A 14,145-nucleotide genomic window follows, 5' to 3' on the forward strand; every position below is an offset into this window, starting at 1 on the left:
AAAATGTAATGCTTTGTGCATTGGGACATGGGGAGTTTATCCCACAGAGCAGCTGCTTCGATGTCTTTTAGTATTACCCCTAAGTACACTGCATTTTCCTATCAGATTTATTTCATCTTTAAGCTTTATGAGAAGAATATCTAATCTTCTAAAGAAAGTCTCTCTCTAGGCTGTTTGCCAGTGAATTCTGCAATTTTTTAAAAACAGGTAATGTTTTGTATCTCTCTCAGAATAGAACACATCTCGTATCATTGACAGCATCATTTACCATAACAGAAGAAGAAAAGACCAAGGTAAATTCTATGATATGGTATTACATTGACTCTCAACAATCTAAAGTAAATCCTAGGAGCTAAGGATATACTTGTGTACTCATGTCTCATTACTCAGCTGTTGGCTGGTAATCATACACAAGTTCTGCCTTCTCAGATTTTAAGAAGAAGAAAACAGGACTCAGCATAAGGGGTCTTTTTTTGTTTTAAACCAGCGATACTTAGTATGGAAAATCTAAAAATGCCATTATGCTCCTTGCCATGTTCTATCATTTGAAGACTCGTCCAGGTACAGGAGCCTGTGATGAGGATTATGCTCACCTGCTGCTGTGCCTAACCACCATGAGAAAGCTTTTTGTTTTTCCAAAAAGGTAAAGGTATCCTCTACCTGTTGAGTAAAGGTTTCTGTATGATGCTGATACTCAAGCCTGAGAAATAAAACTGCAGAAAGAGTGGCATAGTTTATGCTTCCTTTCATTTTTTTTTTAACTAGTTATTCTTCCAATATGACTTTCTGTTCTTGGCTTCTCAAGTAATTCTGAAAAGTAGTTTTTAACATGCCAAATAAACCTTAAAAATTACACTGATTGCAGCAGTATTATGATTTCTAGATAATTTTTTAATTAAAAAACTCTCTACTTCATCCATCAGTTTCATTGCTAGAGTAATCCCTTCACCAAAGTTGTTTTTCTCCCCCAGCCTTTCATTGACTTGACAGGCTGCTGTTGCAAGGGGTTACTTTTGAAGAAGCTGTGGTTTGGTTGGCAAGAATATTTGAATTATTTGTGTTCAGGCAGAAGCAAACAGTTTGTTTTACCATACAACATTTTTGCCATGGCTGGCAGGTGGATAGGGCTTGCCTGAATAGGTCGTGGGGACTAGACCACTCATTCCTTCCATGGACCTGTCCCATGAGTTTCTCTCTGCCTTTAGAATAAGTAATCTGTTTGGAGAATAGGCACAGAGGCCTCTTGTACCAGTATTCTCTTCTGCTGGGGATCTCTGCCTTCTCAGCTTTTATTATTGTAATAAATACATGTCTGGACGTGGCTTTCTCGTAACTGAAGATCCAAGTGCCCATTCTGTTAAAGCCATGATTAAACATGATAAGAAGTAAAACTATACATAAGCTAGAGAACTCATTGTCCCTGGATAAAGATCTAATAATATTCAAAAGGATTGGACATTTTTATAGCTAAGAATTGCAAATGGACTTGGCATAAATCTGTTTTTTGCAAACTCTTAGAGGTGTAAACTGTGAAGTAGCTGACTGCGTTAGAAAAATAACTTCGTGGTTTTTTTTGTAAAATTCAGTGTGAATTGATTTACAGCAGTTGCTGATGTCTTAAGCCAAGACTGTAAACTACGCTGGTCTCAACTGACCATGAAAATTTCTGCAATCTGTTATTATACATAAAACCTTTTTAATGTGCTTATTATTTTTTCCAGTTTGAACTTGATAGTTAGACCTCAAACAGTTCTTGTGAACTATTCCATAGGTAGGTAAAATTAGCTCAGCTGCATTTGAATTTAGTAAATGAACAGGCTTTGTAACTAAAATGTGTGGTAAAGATGTGTAGAAAATACCATAAATTTTGGAAAAATAAAGCTTAGAAATTAGTTAACACGTCATGTTTCACATGCATAATATTTGACTTTGGGCTGTGGCCAAGCATAAGGTGTTTTGGAATGAAACCAGTTTGAGCACGGAAATTAGGATTAGCTGGAGAAGGTGTGATGTATTTTATTGCATTCATATTGTCAGTTGTCATAAATGCTCTCCATCTCAGATTTATTTATTAAAAATAATTATTTAAGCCTGTTCATGGGTATGTTAAAGCCAATGCACATATGTGACTAAGTGGACAGTGGATGTTGACTTTGGGAATGACAAGTGAAGAATTAATTACATAGTCACGGTAGTGTCATGGTACGTTGGTCCCATCAGCTTTTGCGTGATTTGCTTGAACGCTTAGATACTATGCAGTTCCTTAAAGTTTTACAAACCCTGTAGATTTCTCTTCTGTGCCACTGGAAGAAAGCACCTGGTTGCCTGGAACAAGGTAATTTTGTGGGTTATGAAAAAAATATGGGTGTTGCTGGGTGTCTGTGCCAGATGTCATCCCACAGCGCTTCAGGGCCTGTGAGTACTTTGTGCCCCTGCCCTTGGCTGAGGGAGTCTGGTGCTGAATGGGACACTGGTGAAAAGAGAAGTTCTCCCATCTAAGCTTGTTGCATGGGAGAGATGATAATAATTCTGTTACACTGATTTTTATGAGGCTTGATTCCCTCGGCATCATGCAACGCAATGGGAGCACTTGAAAGAAACTTGTGCCTGTAGTGCCTCTTCCACCTGTGGGGATGATTTTAGAGGTTAACTTAAGGAATGGCTTTTGAGGCCTGCTCACATATCTATGGTTTGAAGGTTGATCTGCAGGGCTAACAGTGGTCTTGATGTGAGCCAGTGCTCTGGAACCTCCCCTGCACCATCCGCTGTGGTGCTTTCAGATGGCATTAAGCACCTGCTGTGTTCTGCTTGGACTGTCAACCTCCCCAATGACATTGAATGGCCTTCCAGAGCCCATTTTCTTTAGGGATAAAAGCACAGATAAAGCTGCCTGCCCTCATGCAGACTGACTGTCCCACCATGGGGCTCACCTTCTACTTAGTACAGAGTCATTCTGGTAGTGCTTTTTCTTCATCAAACTTCGAAGCTTCTTTCGAGCTTCACTGAATCCATAGCCTCACCAGAAGCTTGCTTTCCCCAGAAGCCTAGAGAGGTGCTTAAATTTCACAGAGTGCATGGAAATTAGACAAATACAAGTGGGTTCAGACAAAATAATGAAGTGGCTTCAAAGCAGCCTTTTTTCCCTAAGTGTTGTCTATGGCATCTCCTGTTCCCTGAAAGTGGAAGGATCTCAGTCAGAGTCCTGATGTGACAGAGATGTTAAATTGCAATAAATTATTTTCATATTGTGGGCCATGTTTGAATATTGTTTCCTATACAGAATTACCATTGACTCTATGGAATGCTGTCAGGTTTCTGCTCCAAGAAAAAAACAAACCCAGTTTGCAAGCAGTATGTTAATTATTTACAGTTCCTAGCCCCAGGAGAGTGATCAGTTTGTGGTGAAACATTTTACTAATAGCTTTGCTATGTTTTTCCCTGAAAGATCTCATAGAACTAAACAAACACTGATTTAACTTTTGCTACATAGAGCTTGAAGTAAAAATTAATTTTTAATGCAGTTCAATTTAAATATTAAGTTAAGAGCTAAAGTGAAAAGTCTACCAAGTTGTTATCTGGCTTGTGGTTCCAGTGCTCCTGCCAGCCTTTTCTGACTCAGGCTAATGCAGAAGCTGCAAGGTTGCGCAGATTGGGAGGGGTGTCAGTTGCATGTTTATTTTGAACTCATATGGGTACTTTCTCCCTATGGTTTTTACTCAGTTTCATTGAATCAAGAAATGGCCATTAATTCAAGTGGACAACATCTGACTGACTTTCCAGAGCCTATAAGCAACATCAAATGCCAGCAATTTCAATGAGACTTCTTAGAAGAGTGGCAACTTTGGAAAATAGGCTATTAAGTACAGGGCACCCAGAAGTCACAGCAAAAATATCAGTCTGTGGAGTTCTCTTGCTTGAATTACACAGGAATTTGGACAAGGTGAACGTAGCAAACTGCTGACTGGGAAACTTACTGAAAATACACACTTGTTTGAAAATATTCATTAAGATGTAGTAATAACATAATGCTGAGAAATCCTGAAGTTGTGTGAAGCCATTTTAAAATAATTTACTGTTTGCTTACAGTTACAGTATTTGAATTACAGTTACAATCTGATCTTTAGATATATTTAAAATAAAATTTTAATTACATGATCTTTTAATTTCAGATTTTATACAACCATGCCATCGGTGCATCAGGGTTCTTCATTGCTTTCTTTGTTTCCCTTGTGTTGACGTGTGCTGTCTTTTTCATTATGTACCGAACCCAAATATTAAAATGGAGTTTCTGTAGTAAAAACCAGGTGAGTTGTACTGTCTGTCAGGGTAGGTTATTTAATTTTTTTTCACTGATCATATGAGGTGATATAACTTGCTAACTAAGATTGTCTGAAGAGTTTCTGAAGATGAATAAAAAGCCACCAAGTGATGGATTTGGCTCACAGGTAATGTAATCTCTACAGCTTCTAAACTTTAGTGCAATCAGATTTAGAGGTAAAAATGATACCCTCATCAAAAAAAATGCTGTCAGTACCTGGATGTTGGCTCTAGATCAGAGGAAGATTACCTTTTGCTTGTTTGTTTCTTTCCAAATTCCTCTTGTCCTCCCCTCTGTCCCACAGAATTAGAAGCAGTATGTCTCTGCATTATAATAAGTTGCCAAGGCAGTAGACAACTTACCTTCAACACAGCAACTTAGGTGCAAATTTCTTTTCTGATTATTAGGAATAGGGATTTGAATTTTAGTCTTAGTTTCTTCAATGTGCAATAATATCTTCAGTGATTAAGCAAAATAGCTGGGATTGAGGATGAAGTATTTTCATTGTTCTGTGGCACTTTGAAGAAAGTATTTCAGTAAATATTGGACCGGAGAAAGAAAATACAGAATCTGATAAATATTTGGAAAGTTGGTGCAATTCCAGCTGTTCCTTCTATTAATTATTTTTGTATTTATGTAAAGTATAACAACTTCATTGGGAGGGAGTTAGAGACCTTAGTGAGAATATTGCAGTGTTTGGAGCAGTCCTAAGAGAGGTATGCTGAGGTGTTTACGCCCCTTGTCTGCCGAAAGGGTGGGGGATCTCTCATCCCTCTGGACCGACCGGAGTAACTCGCAAATCACTTACAGCCTTTCTGCGGTTCAAAATTACACCATCAGTAGCTTTTATTTAGCTTAGGTATGAAAAAATTAATCTCTTTAAATAAAAAAGATGTGACTTGCTTCTTCTTACAAAAGAAATAGTGATAATGAATTAGTAAAAAAGTCCAGCTTGGTTTAGCATCAAATATTTATAGTGGGGTTTTTACACAATATTATTAGCCCTCAGTCTGAAGTCTGTGTGAACTGAGTCACTTCCATCATGGAAAGGATTAGTTTTTCCATGTTGTTCACCTAATAATACTGTAATGTTACCATATGTAATTTGTATATAATGGAAATTTTTAAAAAAATTACATAGAAAGTTTGAAGTAGAAGACAACTTCCTAGATGACTTTCACAAGTATTCTGTGTTCTCCATTTCTTCATCTGTATTCCAGATCAATTATATACTAAAAAAGATCAGTCTGAAATAAAAGTAGTATATTTGATTTCACATACATATCTGAATTGCACAACCTCTTTATACTCTTTCCAGATTTACAGTTTGATGATAAGTAGAAACCTTCTCACCCAGAGTTAAACTGCAATAAAATTAGATCAGACACTCATTATACAATTTTTTTGTAATCTAAAGTTTGCTACTTTTTCTCCCCCGTTTTTTTTTAGGAGTTACAGCCTGATCTCGGCCAAAATCACAAACTGGAACATTCTCAGTTTAATTCAGGTGATCTCTTTAGTGAAGATATAATTATGAATGACCAAATCATTGATATTCTGTCATTTGAAGAACCTGGGAACATGCTTCAGGCTTTAGAAGAGTAAGAATTCACTGCTATTACATCACATTTATTATTTTTATCATCAGCCAAACCTTTGAATATATTTTGTGTCTCTCCTCTCTATTGGTTTTTTAGTGTCTGTTTACACATATTACGGCACTGCTTTAGGTTTTTGAATGTTTTAAACAAGCATCTATGGGAACAGAAAGCCATTATATTTCATATTGATTCACTTGTAGAAGTCACAGAAGTCACAACTCCATCTAGGCCTTAGACATGCAAATTTTCCTATCCAAATAAACACCTTGCTCTGTCTCTCTATGGTTCACTGCATGACGGGAAACTTCTTGGTGTGCAAGAAAATAGTGAAACGGTATTCTACTATTGCTTAACACATTCTTCTTTCGAAAGGGTGGCTTTTGTCCTAGAAAAGAGAGCCTCTGCTGAGTTCCAGCATTGCTGTTCAGAAGTGTATTTTGAAAGCAGCTGCATCAGTCTAAGGTGTGACAGTTTGTAGTGCTGCCAGGAGGATACTGTGTACCTGCCTGGTGAGACCACTTGCTAGACCACAGATATGCTTCTGATAGTGTTGAAAGGCTTTTTGACAGAAACACGCCACTGTTAAAATTCATTTGTTCTTCAGCTGAGTTTTATGAAAAGGTCTTACGTGAGGATGAGCAGATGTTGTTTATGCAGTCCTACCATACCTCCTGGTAAAGTGAGGTTAAAGGCAGTATTATGCAACTATAAAATCTGTAGAAGCTGGAAAGTTACAGAATCATGGGTGGAATTTTCTTTGTTAAAGGGTAACTAACAGCATTATTTTTTTTTTGCCTTTCCCTGATAATTGGAAACTTATTTCTGTAAGTTGCACGTTGGTCCTTGCTTTTATGCCTGTATAGCAACTCAGGCTTTGAGAAAGCTTATCCTGAAAATAATTTTGTGAATATTAAGAAGAACAGGATCAAACATTTTTTTAAACTCACATTAGTATTTATTTCAGGGATAGTTCATATCTAGATTGAAAAAAATTGCTGGACTATTTTCAGATACGTTGTGGATAGAAAGGTAAATATTCTTGCAAACCTTGGAAAGGTTTATTTTTACAACAGGTTTATTTCAAAACCTATAAAACAGGATTTGTATTTTAATTTGAATGTGTGTCCAGGGGCTAAAGTTTTAATATTTTCACAAAGTTAGTGTATGTGTCTCTTGCTTCCCTTTCTTTCCTCAGTTTCTATTTTCTTTACCTCTACAGAGGCAGAGAATTGCAGTGGATGAAGTAGATGCCCATTAGTCAACACTCACTGACCTGTTTCATCTTCTAAGCTATCTTTTCCTTTTTCCAGGTTGAGGATAGTAGATAGACCACAAGGGTATCCAGAGTTATAGTAATTCCTGCTATGAAAGATGATTGAAAGGGTGATAGGTATTTTCAGCCAACCAACATCATCTTGCTTGTATGCTGGCTTGGTAATTCCTTCTGCATGTTTTGGTGCAGGTATGTTTCATTTTTGTCTATGTGACACACATACAAGCTTACCAGCTAAATTGATAACATCCTGTTCATTGCACTTTCATGGTTGGAATCATTCTGGTCTTTCAGATACAAACAAGAAAAATACTCTAAAAAGTAAGAGCCACATGTTGTTTTCTTCTTTTCAACATAAAGCTATTCTGTCTTTTAAGAAGTGACAGTGCTAAATCATTTAGGAGATACATCAGGAGCATGTGTTCAATATTTATGGACAGGGAGAGCTTTGGAGTGTAGACAGTTTGCAGTGTCAGGAGGATTGGCTAGAGAACAAAACATACTTTTAATGTTTCATAAGGAAGTTTCCTGGTTACTCATTTTGAGAATTTTGTCTTAATAAGTCATATCCTTGATGTACATTATGCAGCAAAATAGCTTGGCTTTTATTCTTAGTAGGTTCCTTGCTGTGTATATTACTGAATATTGGCCTCTGGGCAGTGAATACTAATGAAGGGAAGCTATATGATTTGGATATTTGATGTGCACACTAGAAGATCATGTTCCAAAATGTGGAGCTCTTTTTTGTATGTCTGCAGGAGGTTATGAAGAAAGCTGAGGAATTTGGGTTTGTGTCCAGTGTGATGGAGCTTGACCATTTTTATAGTCTCAAATGATACAGATATGTTAAAGGGAGCTTAATTTCTTTAAATGGCTTTTCACTACTACACCTTTTCTTTTTAATCTTCATTTTGTACCGCTGTGCTTCCTTGAGTTTGTCAAAGCTTTAGCTGAATTTAAACCTGCTTGCTGATACACAATATGTACTGCCAATTATTTTGGTAAATGAGTAAGTAATATGTGTACATTGCAGCTGATTTTGTCCTATGGTAGAGGACTCTAAGGCCAATGTACTAGAGAACAGGATCAAACTGTCTCCAAAAAGCCTTGACAGAAAAAATAATTTGCTATGATCTTAGAAGTTCCCTTTTTCTTTTAAAATCTAAATTTCTTGATGTACATGCCGGTTTAATTTGCTGTGGAGCAAGTGTTCTATTTTTTTAAACCCTGAATTTAAATGGAAAGTAAGAATCATATAATCTTAAGGGATTGGAAGGGACCTTAGAGATCCTCTAGTCCCAGCACCCCCACCATAAGCAAGGACACCTCCCACCAGACCAGGTTGCTCAAGGCCTTATCCAGCCTGGCTTTGAACACTGCCAGGGATGAGGTATAAATGATCATGTTGCCATAGCACCTAGACTTGAATATTCCTACACAGAAAATGGTGAGAAATAGTTACATGGTCAGTACAAAAAAAAAAAAAAAAAAAAAAAAAAAAAAAAAAAAGCTAAATTCCTGTTTTTCATAACTTGGAAAGAGTGTAATTAAAATTTTGGCATTTTTGAAGGGAGAGCACATTCAGTACTCTCTTTTTGTGAAACATGTAAATTGCAGGAATATAACTGTAAATAATAATCACATTGGTATAACTATAAGATGCAGTGAATGCTCACAGTATGAACTCCCAAACCCTGCATTTGTAGTTCTGTGTTATGAATGCTGCTAGAAACTTGACAAGTGTGTAAACTATACTTTTTTTTTTTTATCAGAGCTTAAATGCTTAATGTATGATAGGAGCCTGTAAGACTGGGGAGCTGAAGAAAACAAGCAATTTGAAATTGATGAATACATATCTTTTTTTATCTTAAAAACTGCACTTTTCTTTGATGTTGGCTAACTATGAGGTGTTTAGAATTATAAGGATCATTTCTGCTGTCTACCTGGAACATTTTATCTCATCCAGAAGAGTCTCCTTTTGAGAGTTGTGCTGTTCCTGATGCTTTATTATTTATCATTTTTAATGAAGATTGATATCTCCTACCATTTCTGTCATCTGGATACTCACCCTGTCTGGATAGATCAGAAGAATCTGAGCAGATCATAGCAGAGTTGGAAGCTCCTCAGGCATTAAACGCATAATGCATATAGCAATAATGCTTATTTATTATTTTGTTAGTATCCAGGCTGTAGTTGGTGTTTTTGAAATCAGTGGTGAAATGTGTGATGACTTCACCAGAAGCAGAATTGGAATCTTTCATACACTCTTTTTGCATAGTCACTTTTCTGAGTGAAATAGCGAAATAACCATTTTCTGAACTCTGTTGCAACAGCAGTATTGTAAGTAGACGTATTTTTTAAATTGATTTTCTGAAGATCACTGATTCATCATATTTCTTATTTTCTGCAAGCAATGCAGAGGTTCTCAGTCTCTTAAATGCTGTATTTTTAAAATGTTTTCTAAACCGATAATTGTAAGAATTTAAATACTCTGCTGTGGAGAGTTAAAGGAATTTGATAGGTGAGACTTCTGCCAAATCTAATGCTTACACTATCAAGTTTTCATGAATCATTGTTTTCTGAAGAGCTTCTGTCTCTCAGGTCAATTTATTATATTTTTCATTTTTTTATTTAATTATTATTTCTTGGCTGTACATCAGGAATCCTGTTTTTGGTTTTGTCAGCATTCTGACTTCTGGAAAGCTAAACTTAACCTGTGACTCATCCATGTGAAAGCATCCTTAGGTAGTCTTCATGTACCTTTCTTAGCAATTTCATTTACTGATCTGATGTCTTGTATTCTCTGTGGGCTGCTGCATGAACTGTGCTGAGTTCACGTTTGGCTGTGTAAGTGCCACAGGACTGGTGGATGAACTCCCCCAGTTCAGAGCTGGCTGCAGGCCAGTACAGCTACTGGTGTATCACAGAGCATCTTCAGTCTTGTGCTAGCACTGTCTGGCAGCAGGGCAGGGACCAGGGGAAGGCAACACATCCCACTCTGGCACAGAAGGCTGAAGAATTTGGGCTTGGGCGGTCAGTAGCTGTTGGTGGGTGTTCAGACCTCATGCCATTGCCTCTGCATCTACTTTTTGAAACAGTTTGAATCTCCTGCAAAGGTTTGTGCCTTATTTTGCTGCAGTTGTGCAAATCCCTGCCCTGAAGCATTTACAGTCTCTGTTGAGACTGGACCTAGCAGAAGAGCATGGAATGCAAAGGAAGGCAAAAATGAGGGAGGTGTTGAAGGGAGGAGGGTATGGGGCTGCACAGAGGGGTCACATTGGCATGCTACTTTAAAAAACTACCAACAAAACACAACAACAAACTAAATGGACAAAAAACCAGAAAAAAACCCACAAAATACAGCCCAATTTACTAATACTGTATTACTAACCCCTCAATAAATGGATAATTTGTGAAACAAACCACATCAGCAGCTTTTGAGGCTCTAATGCCCATTACGCTTGAATTGGCTTTCTTTGCTTACTGTGATTAAAGCCAACACTGCAAGAACTGCTTTGTTTGTGATTCTTGTCTGACTCTTTCTCCACCTTCACTCCTCTGAAGTGTGACAAGGCAACATGGACAATAATGCCTGGATGTTGTTCTCCCATTTCCTTCCTCACTGCAGCTGTCCCATCTTCCCTGTGCCTGTGGGTACAGGACACGTGCTGCTCTGGCTGTAACAGTGGGTGCCACTGGGCTGGGATGCTTGTCTGTCTCTGTCCTTCCCTCTTCCCATCCCCCTCACCTTCAGGACTTGGTGCAGCTGCTGTGCCTTGGGGTTCCGAGTCACTGCTGAAGTGGGAACAGTGGCTCTCAATTACTTAATTACATGCTTTTCAGGAGGCTTGTGTATTTGAAGCAAAACTTTTACAGAAACAGCTACCAGGGAACTCTAGTCTCCTCTGGATACCCTTGTAATATGTGTGCTACTAATTGGCTTCAATTGGTAAAGGAGAGATGAGCCTTCTGAGAATGACAGACTTTTCTGTTTTGATGAGAAAATGTCACCAAAGAGGAATTTGTTTAATGCTTCTCTCCCTTATAGACTTCAGAAAGTTGTGTCACAGTAGTTTCTTATCTTTATAAATTCAGAATTAGTTTTAAAAATGTGTTTGAAACCCATTAGTTATTTTTAGGACTGTTAAATTCAGCAGCTATTAGTTCTCCTGTTCAAAAAAATCTCTCTGTGGGCCTGTAATTTGAATAATAAGACTTAAAGACACAATTACTTGGTAGTTAATGAGAGGTTTCCTTTTTTTGTAGTGTGTTGTGGGGGTTTTTTGTGTGTGTGGTTTTTTTAATGAACTATAGTTGCTTTCCTGATGCCAGCTGCTTTCCTGTGTTTTTTCATTAGGTCTATGGAGGACATCAGTTGCTCAGGCACTCTCTCTGCTTCTCTGTGTTTGGTGTCTGGGGTTCTCCCCTTCCAGATCTCTCTGACAGATTTTTAAAACCTCTTTCTCTTCAAGTGAGTGGAAAAGCTTTACACTTGCTGTTTGAATTTTCATTTTCTATGTGTCTGTTCACCTTTATTTCCTCCACCCTTTTGTGCCACCTGTCTTCTGTACTGTCCTCATCCTTTCCCTGCATGCTTTGTCCAACAAAAGCTTTAATCTTTTTTATCAATAGGTTGCCAACAGCTACCTGTACTTCATTAGCTTTCATGTTTCTATGATGCTGAATATGCTCAGCAAGTGAGGCAAGACCTTTTAACATCAATTGCTGTAATGAGCAGAGTGCAGAGCATTTAAAGCAAATTATTACATATACCTTGGCTTGTGGAGACACAGAGTGTCAGGCTAGAGTTTTTTTCCCTGTGTGACATGAAACATTTAATCTGGTTGATTGTAAATATTGTTCTTCTGAGGGACTTGAATGAAACCAAATGAAAGCATTTGGTTTATTTTATGTACAGGATTCCTGTGTTTTACTGGCTGTTGGTGTGATGCAGCATGCTAGGGGTGCCCTCAACCTCTCTGTTTTGAGTAAAGAGCTTGAAGCAAGGTTTCTGATGTGTGAGATGAGCTTGTTTTATTTCTGCTGGCTGCTGTGTGAAGATCATGGACCAAAAGTAGAGCTCATCGCAAGGAAGGGAGCTTTCAAGTGTTTACAGAGACAACCTTTCTTCAGTTGCCACTTTCAAAAGGTGATGGTGTGTCTGCTATTTTCAAAGATGTGACCTGGAAGAGCTGTGGCTTGTAATTACTTTTCTGTCTGTTGTTACCCTTGGTTTGGTGGAACAGTTCATAAACTTGTCTTCCATTGCCTTCTTCATCAATGTGCTGTCAGGAAAGTGATGAGTGTGGGTTGCAGGTTAAATACACCTGAGATCTTAGGACCATCATTATTCACTTGCTGACACACCAGCATCAGGTGATTATTATCATTGCTCCTCCTGCATTTTATATCATGTAGAGTTACTGGGGTGCTATAGTTCTCCTTGAGGGTGAAAAAGAACACAGGAATCTTGCTCAAAATGAAATCAGGTTGAGTCTATAATGACTTGCAGCAAGTAGGAAGACGTGCTGTGGGAAGACTGAGGGAAAGAAGCAAATGTTCAGATGGTATTTCATTTTGGTTTTCATTCCTGGGATCACTGATGAAGAAGAGTGGAAAAGTAACAGGGAGGTGGGTGAAGAATAACAGTAATCTTCTTTGAAGCATGCTTTAAAAAACCTGTATTTGTAATAAGGAAAAAATTATGTGTTATGAACTATGTAACAATGTGGTAGAGCTGTGAAGTGTTACTTTCCAGGGAGAGAGATGAGGAATTCAGTCTTTCACATCTCAGTAAGAAAGGGTTAGTAGGTGCTTGGGGGACCATCTATCATTGCATGCTTGAAGAACAGAAAACTAATGACTAAGGAACTTGTTGTTCTGGCAAACAAGGAGAGTTGAAAGCTGTAGCTAATAAAATTCTGAGGGTGAGGTTACCACTTTTTGGAGAAATTATCTAGTGGAACAATTGATTAAAATGTTTAGTTCTTTGTTAGGGCTTGCTTGAAAACCAGGATGTTTCTCATGGAAGACAGATATGCTTCAATTAAATTGGAACTGCTAAACTTAAAGCAGGAAGTAAAACAGAAAAATAAATCTGGTGGCTTGGATTATACAGGCTAATAATAAATTGGTGAATCTGTGAAGGAAAACCTCCTACCACTACCTCACAGTCATTAGAGATATATTATAGCATAAAACTCCCATTCTCTGAATCCTCGTTTTTGTTTAAGTGCATTTACACAACTCTGAAGCACTTCTTTTTTTCAAGTTGTCACAAGCAGCTTGGTAATAGCTGACCATGTCAGCAAAAGTCCTGAGACTATAAACAAAATTACTTAAGAGAAAACACTCATCTGTATCTGCTGTGTTACTTCACCATCCTATTACCTTGATCCTGCCATCACCTGCCCTCTGTCCTGGAGTAGGAAGGACTCATCCCAGGGATCAATGCCCTGAGGTGCTTTGCCATGAATGTAGGTGAGTGTTAAATAAGAAAGCTGTGTACCTCCAGCTGCAGTGTCCATCTGTTGACAGGATAGAAAAGCTGGATGCTTGTGTTGCCTTAGTGATATTATAGCAAATATTAGCTCTTACAGGATTCAGTTGCAGGGATTTCTGTTCCTGCATATAAGGAAGAGGGGGTAAAATGGAGGAGGTTCAGTGGCTGCAACCAACCAGCCAGCCCTGCAGCAGATCACCAAGATGAGGACAGCAATCACCCGTGTGTTTCTGTGGTTTTGAGAAATTGCAATGAAAGTGATTGCATTCCAAAGCTAGTCTCCCAAATAGCTTCAAGTATTTGAGTTATTATAAGAAAATAATTCTATCCTTTCAGTTTCAAGATAGGAAGAATACATCTCTTGTGCTATCAAGAAGGCAATGATGATATGTCTGTGGTTTACTTTTAATTAAACTTTACTTGCTTACATAAGGAAAGTTTACCAAAAAGA

The 14,145-nt window shown here is 37.9% G+C and overlaps 1 protein-coding gene across 1 annotated transcript in view; it reads left to right on the top strand.

Annotated features, from left to right (window-relative positions):
• Positions 1-14,145, top strand: part of EVC2 (EvC ciliary complex subunit 2) — a 62,608-nt gene that overhangs the window by 18,375 nt on the left and 30,088 nt on the right. The window contains exons 7-9 of the mRNA XM_066185445.1: positions 231-293; positions 4,170-4,304; positions 5,768-5,919. Coding sequence (XP_066041542.1) covers positions 231-293; positions 4,170-4,304; positions 5,768-5,919 — 350 coding nt within the window. The remainder of the gene's footprint in view (positions 1-230; positions 294-4,169; positions 4,305-5,767; positions 5,920-14,145) is intronic.

The sequence above is a fragment of the Chamaea fasciata genome, unplaced genomic scaffold, assembly GCF_029207755.1.
Source record: "Chamaea fasciata isolate MVZ Bird 193981 ecotype frontalis unplaced genomic scaffold, bChaFas1.0.hap1 SCAF_6, whole genome shotgun sequence".
Taxonomy (NCBI): Eukaryota; Metazoa; Chordata; class Aves; order Passeriformes; family Sylviidae; genus Chamaea; species Chamaea fasciata.